At 46.1% G+C, this 19,258-nt stretch overlaps 1 protein-coding gene across 1 annotated transcript; it reads right to left on the bottom strand.

The window, feature by feature from the left end:
* Positions 1-3,025: 3,025 nt before the first annotated feature.
* TMEM139 (transmembrane protein 139) lies at positions 3,026-5,472 on the bottom strand. Its single transcript, XM_054387052.1, has 2 exons — positions 5,225-5,472; positions 3,026-3,434 (listed from the first exon to the last, which is right to left on the bottom strand). Exons 1-2 carry the CDS (start codon positions 5,470-5,472, stop codon positions 3,026-3,028), a joined length of 657 nt encoding a protein of 218 aa, XP_054243027.1.
* Between the last annotated feature and the right edge of the window lie 13,786 nt (positions 5,473-19,258).

Genomic DNA, 19,258 nt, shown 5'->3' with positions numbered 1-19,258 from the left:
CCTGGTAGCAGGGAGACCAAAGCCAAAAATCAACGGCCAGAGCCACTCTGACCCTCCCCAACCTCGGGAGGATGCAGAAACTCCGCGGGCAGCCGTCGCCTGACAGCGTGCAGAACAGGCCTGGACCGGCGGCCCCACGGGGATCGGCGGAGATGGACGCGCTCCGCACCACCTCCGACTCTCGAAGCCGCCGGATCCTGGCAGCGATAAACCGCGCCGCGGGCCGGTGCAAGGCGCTTCCCGCTCTCCCGGGACCAGCCCCCACCAAACGCCGCTCCCGCCGCACAACTCCCGCCTTCCGTCCGTCCTTCCCGGCGGCCCCAGCGATTCAAACCCGCTTCCTCCAGTGGCGTGCCCGGGGAGGGGCCCCGCGCCACAGACCCTCCCTTTGGAAAGCTGCCGGCAGTGAAAGCCCAAGGGTGAGAATGAACAGTGGTGTTCGTACAGGGCAGTGATCGTGTCCCGGTACTCAGCACTGGAGAGGCCACACCTTGAGTACGGGGTTCAGTTTTGGGGCCCTCACTACAAGAAAGACACTGAAGTGTTGGAGCAGGTTCAGAGAAGGGCAACAAAGTTGATGAAAGGTCTGGAGGAGGCTTCTGAGGAGTAGCTGAGGAATTGGGGTTGTTTAGCCTGGAGAAGAAGAAGCTGAGGGGGAAACACCATTTCTCAAACACTGGAACCAGGGAGGTGGTTGACTCCCCGTCCCTTGAAGGCGTTTAAAAGAGGCAGAGATGTGTTGCTGAGAGACGTGCTTTAGCACCAGACCCGGTGGAGTTAGAAAACGTTTGGACTGGATCATCTTAAAGGGCTTTCCTAATCCAGGCGCCTCCGCGGCTCCGTGAGTCCAGGCACGCCTCAGCCGCGAAGCCCCTACACGCACGCGCGCGTAACGCCCCCTCCCGCTGGGATCGCCGCGCGGAAGCGTTGTTTGCGTCACTTCCGGAGGCTCGGGGCGGCGGCCGGGCTGGTTCGTGCGGCGCGGGGCTGGGGCAAGGCGGTCGGGTTAACCTCGACTGGCACAACAGGGTGACCAGAGGGATTCTTCCTGCCCGCAGAATTAGCAGATACAGGGCTGCCGTTGAACACGTGCCGATTCTGGCGAGTTTTCTCTTTTTTAGCGCTTTGCTGACGTGTCGGCTGAAATCAGCTGGCATCGGTCGTGACAAGGGAAAGGGAGCACACAGGGTTCGCAAAGTGCAGGTTTTACACCAAGGGTGTCACTTGCAATTAAGGTCCTGCTTTTTATTGTGGCTTGTGTTTGTGTGCTTGCAGATGGAGGAAGGAAATGCAAGACTTGGTTTCTTTTAAACCACACTGCCTCTATCAGCAAATTTATCTCGTAATATTTTTATGGTAGAGGTATCCTAGCGCCTTCATCATTAATATTGAAGTGATTCAGCTGTAGATTTAGAGCTCCTCTCCTTTTTCTAAGTCAAGATTATGAAATAACCAAAATGTAAGCAAAAGCATCGCCTTGTGGAGTATTTGAGGAGGAAAAACCAGCAATGCCAATAGATATTTTTAATGGGTCTCCATAAATAACATTAAAGGCCTTTTTTTTTCTCAGAGCTCTAAAGAATCAACAGGAAATAATTGATTTGTTTCTAAGCTATGTTTTGATGGTTCCTTGTGAATTCAAGATGATGCAAATGTATGAGACAAGGCTGTGATAGTCACTGCTCTTCTTAATGAAGCAAGGAGATAAGGACATTCAGACTATTGTCTGTCTTTGATTTCTTTATTTTTAAATCCACCAGACATGAAGCTCTCTGCATACTGCAGACCACTTTAACACTGCAGAATATTCGGTTCAGTTTAACTCACCCACACAGGATTACTTAGCAGTGCAAGCTAGAACCTGGCTTCAGCCTAGAGGTCTCTCAATGAAGACTGCAGGTTTCTGCTCCTCTCAGGTATTCTTCACTGCAAGCTGTGGCCTCAGCAGACAGACTGGTTCTTTGCAGAGCTCAGAGAGAAGCCTCTGCACACAGCATCCTTAGGGAGAGCTTGAGCATTGATCTTTCAGTGCAAATGCTTGCTGTGATACAATGAAGTATTTCCAACCACCTGTTTGGGGCTGTGTTATAGCAGAGAAATACACGTTCCTGTAGAGCTGTAAGCCCCCTGTCTGGGGCTGTAGTACAGCAGAGAATTACACCCTCCTGTAGAGCTGCAGAACTGGGTGTTCCAGGCACAGGATACCTGTGTGTATGTGTCCTGTTTCTGGCCCCTCTTGCAGGAGGAAAACTGCTGTTGCCTCTCTCTTGTCCACCTCTGCAGGCTGTGTGGAATGAGAACCTCGTGAAAAACACAAGTAATTTCATGGTGCCATGCTTGCCATCAGCTTTTCAACCTCAAGTGACAGGTATCAACTTGTACCAGCTTCCAGATGAAGACAGCCACCCTTCCCTCAGCCACATTCCAGTGTAGCACAGCTGAGAAGGTGGACCAAGTGCAGCAGACGGGAGGATGTGGAGCAAGTATAACAACAAACAGTACAGGCCAGAAGTTTTTGTTGCTGCAAAACACCAACTCAGGGAACTATAGCCTCTGTCTCTCAGCAGGGGTTTTAGGGTGGCTTATGACTGCACAGCTCTCAGCAGTACTGCTGTCTGTAACATCACAAGCAGCACTCGCTAGTGCTGTTTCTATTCCTTCCCTTTCTCAGGCAGCTTCTCCTGGCTGCATCCTATAGTCTTCTGCGGACGTCCTCTGGCAACCTTGTCTCTTCTCATGATTCACTCTTCTCCCCCTCTGAGAGTTGTTGCTGTATGTAACACACCTTTCCTCACAGTGGTTTTATGCATCTGTCAAAAGAAAGTAATGTGGTATTGCGCTGATTGATAGCTTGTGCAAAAAGATTCTAGTGACATCAGAATCTGTTTCAGCTGTGGTTCAAAGAGTGGTGAGATGAACCTCTACAGTTTGAGGTGTAAAAAATCTCAGCTCTTTCACCTTCCTTGTAGGAACATCGTGTGCTGGGGTGAGGATTTGGCTCTGTATTCATGGAAGGTGCAATTAATCATAATACAGCGGGCTGGAAAGCATCTTCAAACACTTCATCATTGATGGCAGTCTCATAAGCAGGTGGTGGAGTGAGTGGCTCCAGTGGCTCAAATCTGTCTTCAATCCCTTTCACTTCATGGATGTCCGAAACAAAGCGCTGCCACCTCGGGGGCAGTGCCAGCTGTGACTGTGCCCTGGAGCCTGTGGCTGGCTCAGAGGAACGCCTGGGGTCTGCTGCCACTGACAACCTCAGACCCTCCACTGTAATCTCTTCCTGAGCAGATGATTCCATAACTACGTTGTAAGGAGGAGGCTCATTCAGTGGTGAGGGCACTGAGCCTGGATTGGATGCAATTGTCCATATTGCTGGAGCTGACATGGTCATCACCTCCTCATAGGGGGGCACTTCATAGGTAGCATTCACCCTGTCCATGAAGAGGAACAGCAGTTAGATTGATTATTTCACTGCACAGTTCAGGAGAGGCAGGCTAGTTCAAATGATGTACCACAATCAGTCATAGAATCACAGAATCATTTTGGTTGGGAAAGACCTTTAAGATCATTGAGTCCAACCATTCTCTTACTCTACTTAAACCTTCAGCACCACATCTCTGCCTCTTTAAACACCTCCAGGGATGGGAATGCAGCCATCTCCCTGAGCAGCCTGTTACAGGCTTTGAGAACCTTTTCAATGAAGAAGTTTTTTCTAATATCTAATCTAAACATCACCTTGAGGCCATTTCCTCTTGTCCTATTGTTCATTACTAGGGAGACCAACACCCACTTCACTACAACCTCCTTTCAAGGAGTTGTAGAGAGCAACGAGGTCTCCCCTCAGCCTCCTTTTCTCCATACTAAACAACCCTGATTCTCTCAGCCACTCCTCACCAGACCTGTTCTCCAGACCCTTCACCAGCTTCCTTGCCCTTCTCTGGACCTACTCCAGCACCTCAAAGTCCTTCTTGTAGTTAAGGCCCCAAAACTGAACCCAGTACTCAAGATGTGGCTTGACCAGTGCTGAGTACAGGGGGGAATAGATGGTCTAAGAGAGGATATCTCATGCAGCATTCCTCTGTGTGATATTCCACCACTGGATCAGGTCACTTGTCCAGCCAACTGAGTATCTTGCTTCCTGGTCCAGAGAAAGGTCCATCTGAACATTTCCCTCCAACTCCCAGAGTAAGTGAAGAAACCCACACACAGGCTTAATTAGATGACAGGCTTAATTATCTAAAATTAATTCTTAAGAATTACTAATTACTCGTTTTATATTGGAACAAACCAGGACCTCGCTTTGTTAATGCTCAATGTTCATCTGTCTTTAAGCAGAGAAAATGAAGTCTTTTCATCTAGTTTAAACAAGGACTAATTATTCTGTGTTAAAAATACTATCTGCAGAGAAAAATGTTACTTCAGAAACATCTTTGCTTTTATGTAATTTTTTTTCAGTAAACAGGTAATTTTCTTCTAGTATGCCCTCAGGCTAGCGAAGCCCAGTACAGACTTCTCTTTGTGTACTCTTTCTAAAAATAAACACAAAATAATGTTGGGTTTTTTCTCCACTTTAAACCCTGTATTTGAGAGTGTCGAGTCATTTACACATGTGGGTAATGATTATCTGGATTATACAGACAAGGAAGCAAAGAAACAAAGTTAAACTCTTCAACTGCAGCAGGCAAATTGGGGTTAAAATAGGTGAGCAGAGAACCTGGTAATGTACACAAAGCCAAGAAGATGTGGGAGTATTGAGGGGCTATCACAATCAGGGTTTGTTAGTGTCAGGCTGGGGTTTTAGGACTGGAAACACACCCAGCTGCACATTCCTTTTTCAAAGTTTGCTGAGGAATGGTTGCTCTGGAGATAAGGTTTATGTAACGAAACGCAGCTAAGATTTGGTATTGCTTCAGCATTTTTTTTTTCCTTGTCTGAGTCATTGTTTGGCAAGACTCAGTTACTCAACAAAAAAATAAAACTCAGCCTGGATCTGTTTAACCTTGGAAAATATTAGTGGATTCGTTCCCGGGGGAAAGACGACAAGATATGGGACGTGTGGCGTAGGCATTTACAACCTTCACCTGAAAAGGTAAGGAAGAAATTGAAAAAGAACTTCTGTCTTCTGAAATGGAGGATGTATTTGGTTCCCTAGGGAAAGGGCAGCAAAATGATGTGTAAAATGGCCATGAGTGAGGAGAAGAAGGACCAGGTTACTGCTTACCCTGCTTGGCTCTGCCTGCTTGGAGTTATCTCGTTTGAGTCACGTCGGTGCCTATTCCTCAGGTAGCAGTCGACAAACACGCTGAGTAAATAGCCCATCAGGCACACTCCCCCTGCTCCTAGGAAGAAATAGCCTACTGGGTTGATGTTAGATGAGACAGCCAGCATGGTGACCCCAATGAGAAGAGCAGCAGTGAAAAGAAGCAACAAGGCTTGGCGAATGTTCTTGCAGTGGGTTTCTAACCACATGGCTGTAGAGGTGGTGGGAGCAGACACAGCACAGATGAGCAGCTAAGGGGACAAATGTCTGTGGAAGACAGAATTGATTTTTCAGCATGAAAGATGACTATAGAAACAAAGACATTACCAGTGTCATGACCAAAAGAGGAACACACATGCCTGAGCATATGCCATCAGGAGAACACACCTGCACATAAGCCATGACTAGGAAATCTGTGCCTGAATGCATGTAAATGTACTAGAACTTCCCATGGGAATGCCTACTGAATAATGGGAATGCTTGGACACACAGGTGCAAGACATGAAATACATAAACAGAGCATCAACACTTATTGCCAGGCTTACCTAAAAACGTCTAGCTCCTTAACAGAACTTAGAGCAGTCTAGGTGGCAGATTTGAGGTTAGTATGGAAGCAAAATGTGGAATAACTTTAAAGGTTATTTCCAGGAGATTTGTGCATAATGAATATTCAGATACTAGTTCAGATCCCAGAAGAAGAGTAGCCTTATTAATGTGGCTGTCTGCCCCAGCAAATTCATCACCTCACTTCATTGTAGCATTATAGCAGCAATGTTACTTAAGGTTCTATATACAGCTAGGCTGTGCTTGAATATTTGCCCATATCCTCAGTTCTTTTTCTGCTGATGTGCTGCTTTGCACCATTCTCAAACACCAGAGCCCCTCCTGTACCCCATTCCAGATCCCATCTCTGTGAAAGAGACAGCAGTTGCCACTGTGTGCAGGTGATATTGAAGGAATACCAGGGATCTGTGCTATTCCAGAGCACCACAGTTAAGGAGTCATGATACATGTGTTGTCTTGACCTACATATATCCCACTGCTTTGGTTAAACCCCTCTGAAGGAAAAAGGCCTAAACATCTCCAGACAAATACACCTGTGCCCAGTGTGCACACTTCCTACAGCAAACCCAGCTAAACACACACACAAGTTCTTTAGCAGCACACACTTACCAGAGAGAGCTCTTGGGAGGCAGAAGCAGTCATGTTTCAACTTCTTTCTTCATCACAAGGAAGTACATGTGAGCTCTTTTGTTGCTGCTCCTTTCCCTTCTGACCTGAGGATGGGACACCAGTAAAAACTCTCCCCTCCTCCTTTTGAGTTTTCTTGCAGAAAGGGGACAGAGATTTCTTTGGAAATTAAAAGCCAGGAACCATGAGTACAGGAAGGTAGCAAATGATGGGAAGATCCCATTGTACAAGTTCTGTGTGGGAAACTAGAGCCTCATTTCTCCAGGTTCTGAATCCAAAGCAGTTTCTAGATGATCACACACCTTCTACCTTTTGTCAGCTCTTCTAGGGCTGTCCCACAAAAGCAGGAAACTCGTTGGGAAGGAGGGCGGAGTAAGCAGTGGGGGAGTGCTTACCTGGTTTTGGTCTGCTTTACTTGAACAAGAGAAACTGCCCTGAAATGTATGTCCTGCCCGCATAGCACTGGAGTCCTGATCTCTGCCTCACAGAGCAGGAAGGGCTGCTGGCTCAGCCCACATCACATGGCACACAGAAACCTCTTTATGAGTTCTGTAAAATGTAAATCTGTATGTTTGTCTGTCCTGATTGGGTGCTGCTCATCACATGTTGTTTTATGCCCTCTTTGATTTTTCAAACAAGAGGAAAAAGGAGGCAATGAATTATAATTTCACAGAGGGCTGAGCTAAAATCTTTCTGCTCCCTGATGGATCTGGGAATGAGGAGTACTAATAAGCAAAAGAACAGGTACTGAATTACTACAGAGGTCTGTCATCATCTGAATCTTTGTTGTGTGTCTGAAAATTAGGATAGAATAGAATAGAACAGAATATTTCAATTGGAGAACACTTACGGACACAGGGCACTGAGCACATCTCTAGGAAGTCCAGTGTTTGATCTCCCTCTTGGTAAAGAAATGATTGTCTAATGTCCAGTCTAAACCTCCCCTTGCACCGCATTCAACCATTCCCACACATCATGTCACTGAATGGAAGTGAGAAGAGATCAGCACTTCTCCACTTTCCCTCCTCAAGAAGGTACAGAGATCAATGAGGTGCCCCTCAGCCTCCTTTTCTCCAAACCAGACAAGCGCAAAATCCTCAGCTGCTCCTTACTAGACATTCCTTCCAGACACGTCACCAGCTTTGTTGCCCTCCTCTGGATACATTCAAGGACTTTCACAGCCTTCTTAAATCGTGAGGCCCAGAGCTGCACACAGTGAGGTGAGGTTGACATCAGTGCTGTATACAGCAGGATAGTCACCTCTTTTAACCTGGTTATACTGTGTATGCACCCCAGACTGTGGTTTGCAGTGCTGGAGCACACTGCTGACTCCTACTGACCCTGCTGTCAACCATTCCCCCAGATCCCTGCCTGCAGGGCTGCCCTCCAGCCACTCCTCTCCCAGTTTATACTTATGCCTGATGGTACTCTATCCTAGGTGCAGAAAAGTTCTTGGGTAATGACAAGATTTAGAAAAGCAGAGAGGCTTGGAGAAGGCCAGAGAAGTATTACTAAGCAGTGTCTGTGAAACAAAAAATTATCCTGCCTTCCTAAACTGTCTCTCTTTCAGGTGCAATAGAGACCTTTTTTTTATGGAAATCTTTCTGTTGTGTATTTTCAGTTGTTCTGTGGGGACCAGACTTCATTTAACAGCAGATTTCATTAGTTAGGAAGACAGATTTAAAAACAAAAACAAAAAAACCAAACCACCAAACTTCTTTCTTCCAGTATCTCACTGTTAATTTTCTTTCTTCATTTAGTCTCTAAGAAGCATTTCACCTTTCCCCTGTTTCATCTCACTATCTACCGCCTGCCCAGGCTGCTACTAATTAACTCAGTACCTACAGTAAGCTCACTTATCAGCTCGGTATGCAGAGAAGCCTGCTTTGCTCCCAAGGGCCAGTGACATACCTACCATGGCAAGATTATTCTCTCTCTAATCACCGAGTCTGTTCTTTCCCAGAACCTTATCCTGAAGCAATTTCTGAGAGCCTGAGAAAATACTAGGGGCAAAGTACTACTGAACCACCTCAACCTGTCTTGTCTACCTTTCCTTTTATCTCCCAGGTTCTGCCTAGTGACATTTCTGGAGTATAACTTTGGTTTCTCTGTTCAGGAGCATGACTGTGTTGTATTTGCAGAGGATATGGGGCAGCTGTGAACTGATGTCTTGAGGAGGAGAAAGCAAAACCCTGAGGAAGTTGTGCCTGTGCTTGGATGTCCAAACAAATGTGTAACTGTGAGAAATGCAGAGGTGCCTGACCTGCCATAGCTGAGTGCTCACGCATTCCTCAGCAGCTGGCTCTTTTGTCTGCCAGATGATTCCAGTTCTTACAGGATGGTCTCTGGAAGTCATTGTGTGTGGAGAGGCTTTTGTCATGGCTGTCTTCTACCTGCAATGGCTTTGCTCGGTCAGTCATGGCTGAGATCTGGTTACAGAAGGACTGATATTGCAAGGAGAGCTTCTACTGCTGCTACCAGTTCCTGAGCTGTCTCAGGAATACCTGAAAAGCATAAATCTAGAGGTCTGGAGTCTGAGACACTTGTTATGTTGGGCAAAATTAATAGCTTCCAGGGCTGCCTGGACATCTGATGTTCTGAAGTATTTAACAAAGCAGCACCTACTCTTCTGCCAGGACAGGAAAGGATTCACCAATACTATCATAGACAAGGTTGTTTATCTCCTGTAACAGCCTTTTACATTGAGTTATGGCATGTGTTTTGCTTTTCCTCTGACAAAAAAAAAAAAAAAAAAGTGAAGGCTAGAAACTTTCTTGTCTCTTTATTCAGAGTCCTTCTTCTAGCAGGGGCTTTAAGACTGTGAGGTTTCATCAGCATGGGTAAAACTTTCTGCAGCTGCTTTAGTTTAATGACAAAATCTAGTCTGGCCTGTATTATTTACTATTTATTGGAGGACTTTCTGCATGCTGGTGTAGAATCTCTGTACATTGCTGTACTCCCATGGATAAAAATCAGATGCTGCTGTATGCAGGATGTAGATGGACAGGCTGCACTCACAAAGGGTTCTGCCCTGTCTGTAATGCTACTAAATGGAACACTGCAGTGACTTTTCCCTGTATGCTAATTGAGAGCTCAGTGGGGATCAGTGAGGGAGAGAACTTGGCTGTGACGAAAGGAGAAGGAGGGCAGTTAAGATCTTACTTGACAGAATATGGTGAAAGAATCAAGTGGAATACCTAGTGTGTACAGGGCAAGTGGGCAGAAAGAAGTAATTGCAAGATTAAATTAAGGAATCAGTGAGAGAACACAGGGATATAATTTGCTGTCATCCTAGACAGTACCAGGTGTTTCTGGAAATAAGAGAAAATAATACCTGCATATGCTGAGCTGTTTGCTATAGAACAGTGTTTGCATTCCTCTTCTCCAGACATAATTTCACCATTCCAAAAGGGGAAGTTTTTGGCCAAGGGAAATGAGATGCAGTGAGAAAAGTTAACGTGTAATTCCCACATCCTGTTCGCTGTCTTCCTCCCTGGTCCTAGCAACTCATTCTTGCTGCTTATGTTGCCAAACCTGTTATGCATTGGAGCCCTCCTTGTCATGTTCTGAATTGTTAACAAGGCATAATACTAGCCATGTAAAAGGGGGGAAAAAGTGCTGTTTTCTGTTGAGTCATGGAGCATGTCAGGAAGGGCCAGTATGGCCATGGGAGAGGAGAAGGGACCTCTGGCTTTCCATGTTGAATAGGAGATGTCCGTTCCCTTTCAGTGATGGTTCTAAGGAACCACATTTTAAATGTTTGAGTGTTATCACCCAACAGTGATAAACAGACTCTTTGGGTTGGAATTCAGTGACTGTACAACAAACTGTAACATTAAATAGCTGGACAAAAAAGTAGTAGGCATGAGAGGAGGAGAAGGAGGTTGAAATCAGTGCCACAGAACAGAGCTGCCTGAGCAGGAATTTGGCATTGTTTGCTGTCATTGGTGAGACCCACAGTGCCTCTCCTTGAGGTTCCTCTTTTGTTCCTATCCTATAATGTTCCACTTTCTTCCAACTCTTTCAGTAAATAGTGAGGTCAGAGATAGGGAGGCATTGCCAGACAGAGCTCACTTAACTGTTTTATTGAGGAGCTGTGCTTTGGAGGAGTCCACCAGAGCTAGTGGTGCTGCTCACCCAGAGCATTGTGCTTTGGAGGAGTCTGCCAAAGCTAGTGGTGCTGCTCACCGAGAGCTTTGTGCTTTGGAGTAACTGCAGCACACAATCCCATGTGCTCCTTGGTGCATGTTCCCAGCCTATAAGGTGCTCACAGTCTAAAGCAAGTGTGACAAAGTCACAGAACAACAGTTGAAGCATGGAAGGCCAGAGGTAGAAAATTTGGTAAGAAATGAAGTAAGAAAAAAAATATATTTTGAATACAGGCAGGTTTTGCTCAAAATCCAGATCTGTAACAGTGATCCTTTTTGTGCTTTATTAGATAGTTATAGAAAGGGGGAAAGGATCTCCAAATTCTCCATTCAAAGGCAACATTTGGTTTCAGTGCTACCTTTAGCACTGGTTTCCACTGCACTTTGCTCCAGCCATGTGCCATAAAGGCAGCACACCCCAGAGAGGGTTCAGTGTCAGGAAAAACAGGAGTAACACTCTGGTTAAATCTGTGCAAACAGATGTTTACGGGGGGCAGTGAAAGAGCCTTTGCTTTGTTTCTTTATGAAAGCAGTGAGACACATGAGCTGAAAATAACACAGCTCTTACCTTGCCATCATTCCACAGCATGTGAGCTGTCCCATACATGTTTTATCCAGTTCTGGCATGGACTGCTGATTGATGAGGTACAGATTGCTCACTGGTGAGGTATGCATTCATGTCTTCTGCCTCCTCTGCTCCTCCCTGCTTTCTCCAAACTTTGTCTGTTTTCTTTAAAAAAGAGGGACAATGGCCTCTGTCAGAGTCACTGTTCTATGACCCTTTACTTCTCACAAAGCGTGGCAGTGTGACACCCAGATGTCTCACAAGTTTCCAGTGTGCACCTGATCATAGATCCATTGCTATTGACGAAGCCTCAAATATTGACATTGATGAAGCTTCCAATACATAGTGGAGCTACTTTTATCCTGATTCTCCTGCTCATCAAGCTATTCAGCAACAACATTGACCATCATCAAGACTATCTAAATTTCTACTTCAGTCCCTGCTCTGAGATGTACATTTGGCCATCTGAAGGTAAGATAAAACCCCCTCATGATGAGAGCTGACTCCTTTGCTTCTTTGGCAGTATCATGTTCACATATTTAGCCATCCACACAGGCAAAAAACCTACCACATTCTTCATTAATAGGTTTTTATGGGTATTTAGAATTGTTGCATAGCTCCTAAGTGATGGACATTTTCTTACTGAATATCATGAAGTGACTCTTTCTAAGACATTATCTATGCCAAGTCTTTGTCACAGCCAATAGTGGCTGTTCTCTGCTGTTGTGCATCATTTGTTTTACCAGCCCTTCCTTGTTACAGATCCTTACTGGTTAACAAATAAATGATCACTGTTTCTTCTCCTAATGTTCTGCATAAGCCATCTTTGCTACTTTCCAGGTGGCCTAATGTGGAATAATTTGTAGGTGCTTTTAGATGGAATTATCTGGAGTAATTGTGAATGGTCTGCATATTTTTATTTACTGTTCTGATTCAAGTAAGTGACAATGTCCTGCCCTTCCTGTAAGCTCTTACTCTTTTGAGGGATAATCATGGAATCATAGAATCAGTCAGGGTTGGAAGGGACCACAAGGATCATCTAGTTGCAACCCCCCTGCCATGGGCAGGGACACCTCACACTAGATCAGGCTGGCCAGAGCCTCATCCAGCCTGGCTTTAAACACCTCCAGGGATGGGACCTCAACCACCTCCCTGGACAACCCATTCCAGGCTCTCACCACTCTCATGGTGAAGAACTTCCTCCTCACATCCAGCCTGAACCTCTCCACCTCCAGCTTTATTCCATTCCCCCTAGTCCTGTCACTACCTGATATCCTAAAAAGTCCCTCCCCAGCTTTCTTGTAGGCCCCCTTCAGATATTGAAAAGCCATAATAAGGTCACCTCGGAGCCTTCTCTTCTCCAGACTGAACAGCCCCAGCAAGGAAAGGGGAAGCAAGGAGCCTGTCCTTGTGATTGAGGACTGGGTCTGGTTCACCTAATCTCAGTTAATTTCCAGTTGCTCCAAACCTTTCAGCTGTGACTTTCAGCAAGTTTTTTGGTTCATTGCAGGTCTCCTGGAGAACAAATTTTTTAGAGGAGGGTGACTTTCACGTTGTGCCTTGGAAACAGGACAGAGGTTTTACTGAGCTATCCACACAGCCTACTTCAAAAAAAAAAAAAAAAAAAAAAAAAAGAGTAAAATAGATGTTTTCCTGAAGTGCACAACGTCACAACACGTCAGGTGGTGGTCAGGTGTAAGAAATTATCAGCACGAACTCCAGCACCCCGGCCAACGTGTTTAGAAGTGAGCTTTGTTGCCTGGAGGTATCGGTCGGTGGGGTTTCTCTGACGGGGCTGGGGCACAGCGGCGTGCGGGGCCGCCTGCTCGCAGCGGGTCGTGCCGTCCATGCTAATCGGCTCCCGCTCTCGGAGGGGCCGCGGCCGCCTCGGCATTTCCCGGGATGCCTCCAAGAGGACAGGACTGTTGCTAAAGGAAGCGGGGTCTGGGCTGATGGTGTCTTACTGTTCGGGGTTCCCCAACTGTAGATAGCCTGACAGGGCCTGCCACCTGCTTCTGCTGCGGGATGGTATAACCCCTTCTGCTCCCTCTAGCAGATGTTTGTGGGGAATAATCCCACCTGGTTATCTCTGGACAGAGAGAAATTGAGAGCAGCTTTATACCTGCAAAAGAAGTGCACTTCTCTGATTGTATTTCCATCTAGGCATTCCTCTGTTGTCCTCACCTGCACCACAGCTCTCTAGGCCTGAGCTCCCCTCTTCCCCATGCCCTGTATTATTGCAGCAGTCTCTGTGGGTTTGGAATCTTGTGGCTACATACAGCACGAAAACTTCACATGTGCACCCTGTCTTTCTGTCCAGGTGAGATTGCTGTCTGAATTTCTGTTAATCCCCTCCATCTGTCTTGTTCTCGTTGATGTGAACTGTTAAAGTTGTTGACTCAGTGCAGGCAAGCTCCCATATCTTCTCCTGTGTGCTCTTCAGCCTTTCCTCATTCTGATGATTTGCCTGACTGCTGTCAAAAAACTGCCTGTCCATCAATTTTAACATGACCCTGGCAATCCTTTCACATCTCTGCCTTGATTTCACAGTAATTCCTGGACTTGATCTGGCTTCTCATATCCATCTATTCCTGCTTTTGCAGGCCTAGGCTGACTAATATCATAAAGAAACTTTGCTAAAATTGTTCAAGCCAATGATGATGTTACTTGTGCAGTAAAGCCCAGGAACTACACCCTTGCTCCTAGGCATGATTGCTGTATTGATAATGCACTGTGGTTTGCAAAATGTGGGCTTATTGGAGTGCCTTCCTCTCTTAGAGCTGGCCTCACATCTCATGTTTCCCATCTGCTCTTGTTGAGCACCTGCGATATGTTTTCAAGGGCAGACGCTACAAACTCTGATTCTCAGAGTACTATCACACATGCCAAGAACTGGGGAAAACCTGATTTCTTCCATGAGGGAAAATTCAGGTTTTCCATACATAGAGCAGAAATTTTCATTGGTGCAACCTGGATGTTACCTCTTGTCCTTCTGCTGTGCTGTGTGAGAATATAGGAGTCACTTTTGTGCAGGAGGTGTTTTGTCTTTTCTGAATTGTGGCCACTCTAGTCATCTCTAAACTCTCAAGTAATTCCATGTGGATCTTTCCTGTTGACAAATATCCATCCAGAGTTATACTGCCAAAATCTTTCCCAATTCATACAGTAGTCAGATAGATTAATTAACTACTTCTCAAATAATCAAGTTCTACTAGCAGGCAACTTTACTTAAAGCTGGAAAATAAACTGATTTCATATCTAGGGTCTTTGCCAGGAGACTGATGGTGCAATTTCATGGCCAGTTTAAAATACTGATGCTAGCAAAGTAAAGGAGTCCTGCCATATCCCACTTCCAGTTCCCTTCATTGCGGCAGCACTAGCATTCGGGGTGTTGCCTGGATCAGCTGGCTGATCCAAATGGGACTGTCCTGGTGTCAGTGTGGTATGCAGGCATCTCAAGCTGTTTATGCAACTGCACTTGATGGACTCCCATCTGCCTCATTTCCCTGGCCCTGGATGACAGTGAGGGTTAGTCTCTCTGTGCCAGTTTATCTCCATGTGGAATAGCAGTAATAATGGGAACCAATATCATAGAATCATGGAATTGGTTTGGATGGGAAAGACCTTTAAGATCATCAGGTCTAACCATTATCTAATTCTACAAGTCTGGTGCTAAACCATGTCCCTTAACACCACATCTCTGCCTCTTTTAAATACCTCCACAGATAAAAATTCAACCACCTCCCTGGGCAGCCTGTTCAAGTATTTGAGAACCGTTTCAGTCAGGAAGTTTCTTCTAATAGCCAACCTAAACCTCCCCTGCTGCAGCTTCAGGCCATTTCCTCTCATGCTGTCACTTGTTAATAGAAAGAAGAGATCAACTCCCACCTGGCACCAACCTCCTCTCAGGCAGTTGTTGAGAGCAAGAAGGTTTCCCTTCAGCTTCCTTTTCTGCAGGCTGAACACCCCAGCTCCCTCAGCCACTCCTCAGAAGACTTCTGCACTAGACACTTCACCAGCTTCTCTGGACCTGCTCCAGCACCTCAATGTCTTTTCTTGTAGTGAGGGCCCCAAAACTAAACCCAGCACTATACTGTGATTCTCCCCCTCTGCTCTGCTGAGATCCCACCTGGAGCACTGCATCTAGTTCTGGTGCCCACCGCAACAGAGGGACATGGAACTGCTGGAGCAGGTCCCAAGGAGGCTATGAAGATGATCAGAGGGCTGGAGAACCTCCCCTGTGGAGACTGGCTGTGAGAGAATTGGAGCTGTTCAGCCTGGAGAAGAGAAGGCTCTGTGGAGACCTTAGAGCAGCCTTCCAGTACCTGAAAGGGACCTATAAGAAAGTCAGAAAGGTACTTTTTACAAGTCTTGTTGAACCTGACCTTGAATATCTGTGCTTTTGCTGTGGGACTAAGTTAGTTTGAAATAAGCATTTTCCAGGTTTTCCCAGTCTGCTACTTTCCTTTCCTGTTCCCATTTACGCACATGAATCCACACGACCCAGTTCACTGGCACTATGTAACTGTCATTAGAATTGAAAAGACTAAAATAATCTGCTTTGCTGTGGAAAAAATTGAACCCAAACAAAACCAGACAACAAACCTCAGTTTTAAAGGTCATCCCTGCAGGTCTGGGATGAGAAGTGCAGGGACGTTGATACAAAGCTGCCTATGCTCCACCTGAAGGGTCTGGCCCCTTCCCCTAGGACCAATCTGGACTGCTTAAGAGCACTGCTGCTTGCCGGGCTAGCTGAAGAATCGACAATGATCTCCAGTTTCAAGTGTGACAGCGCTGCCCTGCCAGCTATCCATTCATCTGCAGCTGGGGGGCAGCGGAAGGGAGCGGGAAGGAGGGAGAGGGAGGACACCGCAATCTCCGTGAATAATTGATAGTGCAAGGAAGGGAGAGCAGCTGGGTGCCAGGCTTCATCCGCTCACCAGCTGGGGATGAGAGAGCCTTGCTCAGGTAGGGGATGAACAGCTTAGCTGCTTTTATTCTCATCTTGCCTGCAATGCCAATTAAATGTCTTGCATTTAGAAGGAATGGGAGCGAAGATAACTGGAGGAGAGTTGATCCAGATCTCCTCTGCTGCTTGTGTGGTGTCATGCAATGACTGGACCTTGGGGCAGTTTCAGTCTCAGCAGGGAAAGTGGCTGTATGATTTCTAAAAGACATTGTGCTATGCTGCATTGTGTGGAGAAATACTGGAGAGAGAGAGGGAGAGTGGAGGTGGGGAGAGTGATGTCTGTTTAAGAAATGAGATGACATGGGGAAATGGAGGGGCATGAGAGAGGGTCTGTCCAGACCCAAAGGAATCCCACTCTGGTTCTGTCAACACCTGACATGAAATGATGAGTCTGGGTGGGCAGTGGGAGGTGCTGTCTGTGCACACTGTATTTAGAAGCTGTGTGCATAGATCTGTGGCAACAGCTCGTGTGCAAACATGCATGTTTCTATCTGTGGGTGCACCTGAGTTTGTGATGACTAAGTGTAATATAGCAGAAGAGAGAAAAACACAGTTTGTACCCTGAAGACTTTACCATTGGAGGATATGCTTCTGTGGTTATGAGGCATTGTGCAGCTTCTGCAGAGCTCCTGATGTTCTTAGAATGACTCAGACAATTAATAAAATTGCAGAGATCAGTTTTGGTGTTACAGCTAAAATAGAGTTCTCCTATGTAAGCAAGATCAAATGCTAAAGCAGTCACAGGAATGAAAACTTGCTAACGAAAACTGGGAGATCACGTAGCAAAAGGGATGGGTATCAATTACTCCAATACAGGTATTAGCAGCCTACAAGGATACCTGGGAGAGCAGAAGCTTGTGTGCTAGTCCCTAAAACACACAAACACTACAAAACACACAATGATCTATGCAAATATAGACAAATCTGTGGATTACAGTGTGAGACTAGAAGGATACAGAGTTAGATCAGTAAGTATCAATGGAAGCTGAATCAACTTAGTAGAACTAAGGGCTTATATTAGGTGATACTGTTACATCAGGTGTGTAAACAGTAATTCTTAGCTTGATTAGAAGTTGAGGAACAGTAAGGGGAAAGGGAACCTGTGATTTCTTACATATGGAAGTGGTTTATTCATATGATCACTGCTAAATGAGACTAATTAGTTGCCTGTGGGACTCGAGTGCCTTGTATGAAGATGAAGTTGCACAGGAGGTGAGATAAAGATGTGAGTTAAATGAAAGCTGAGCAGAACGTGGCTTTGTGTGTGAACAAAGCTGGCTCTTGTAGGTAGTGGCAAGCTGCTGAAGAATGGCAGAAAAACCTGGGCCTCCATGTAGACTTTGTTTTCATCACAGCCAGCTTGTTATTGTTGTTGATAAAGACCCTGGAATGGAGAGTTGTGGCTAGAGGGCAATAGCTATTGCTGGCATCATAGAATGGTTTGGATTGGAAGGAACCTCCAAAGGTCATTCAGTCCAACCCCCCTGCAGTCAGCCAGGACATGCTCCACTAGGTCAGGTTGCCCAGAGTCCTTTCAAGCCTGACCTTGAATATCTCCAGGGATGGAGCCTCAACTACCTCCCTGGGCAACCTGTTGCAGTGTTGCAGCACCCTCATGGTGCAGAGCTTGTTCCTAACATCCAATCTAAATCTGCTCTGCTCTCATTTCAAACCACTGTCCCTCATCCTATCACTGCAGGCATTTGCAAACAATCCCTCTGCAGCCTTCTTGTAACCCTCTTCAGGAACTGGAAGCCTGCTCTAGGGTCTCCCTGGAGCCTTGTCTTCTCCAGGCTCAACAACCCCAGCTCCCTCAGTATCAGAAGTGTTCTCATAGCAGAGGTGCTCCATCCCCCAATCATCCTTGTGGCCTCCTCTGGACCCACTCCATCAGGGCCATGTCCTTCCTGTGTTGATGGCACCAGAATTGAACACAGCACTGCAGGTGAGGTCTCACCAAAGCAGAGCAGAGAGGCAGAATCACCTCTCTCCATCTCTCTGGCCATGCTGCTTTTGATGCAGCCCAGGATGCCTTTGGCCTTCTAGGGCTGCAAGTGCCCATTTCTGGCTCATGTCCGGCTTCTCATCCACCAGAACTCCCAAGTCCTTTTCTGCAGGGCTGCTTTCTATCATCCCCCAGCCTGTATTGATAACAAGGATTATTCCTGCCCAGCTGCAGGACTTTACACTTGGTTTTGTTGAACCTCATGAAGTTCACCTGGGCCCACCTCTCCAGCTTGTCCAGGTCCCTCTGGCACATCAACAGCACCACTCAGCTTGGTGTCATCTGCAAACCTGCTGATGGTGCCCTCGATCCCACTGTCTATATAATTGATAAAAATATTAAACAGCATTCTCTAGCAGCAGAAAATACTGTCTTCTCCTCCTTCCGGGATGCAGCAGAAGCGGCAAGCTTGGCTCTTTGCCTTGCCCTAGTCACATCTCTGCTCAGAGATTCAGGTGAATGAGTCAGAACTGCTTGTGTAGGGAGAAGTGCTGTATTCAGTGGCCTGGCCCTGCCTGGGAGGACATTTGGGGTCAGGTGAGGAGACAGTCTGAGTTAGCCTATAGTCCAGCATTAGATCTGCTGGGGAAAAAAAGAGGTAAACGAGGAAATGGCCTCCATGCAAGTTCCTAAAACAGCAAGTGGATCCTTTCTCTGTCCATTCAACATTGTTACCTACCTTGATGGATACCATACCCCTTTCAGTCTCTTTTCCCAGCCACAGACCCTTGAAACCCCTATAATGGTTTCTACCCAGGTCTTTGATGAGTAAAATTTATAAGAAACACTAGGATTAAATTGCTGCATTAATTTCTAAATTTTATATTGCTGCTTTCTTTCTCTATTTTAACTAGTTCACTGGTTCCTCTGTCAAATTCTGTCCCTCATTTTCTTTCCTAATGTCCCCTTTATGAGTTTGTACAAACCCTGCATGAGGCTGACCCTTGGCAGAAGGTTGTAGCTTCTGCCTTTATATGTCTTGATGGAGTGAAGAATGATACTGGGAATCACAGGGAGAAAAAATAATGTCAAGAAAAGCTCTGTGTTCTTATTTAAACACAAGCATATGCATACCCCTGCAATGGAAGATTGTGCTGGGATCAGGAATGATGATCTG

This window comes from Indicator indicator, chromosome 14 (assembly GCF_027791375.1).
Source record: "Indicator indicator isolate 239-I01 chromosome 14, UM_Iind_1.1, whole genome shotgun sequence".
Lineage (NCBI taxonomy): Eukaryota > Metazoa > Chordata > Aves > Piciformes > Indicatoridae > Indicator > Indicator indicator.
The sequence above is the reverse complement of the archived record's forward strand: the minus strand, read 5'-3'. Positions and strand labels throughout refer to the sequence as shown.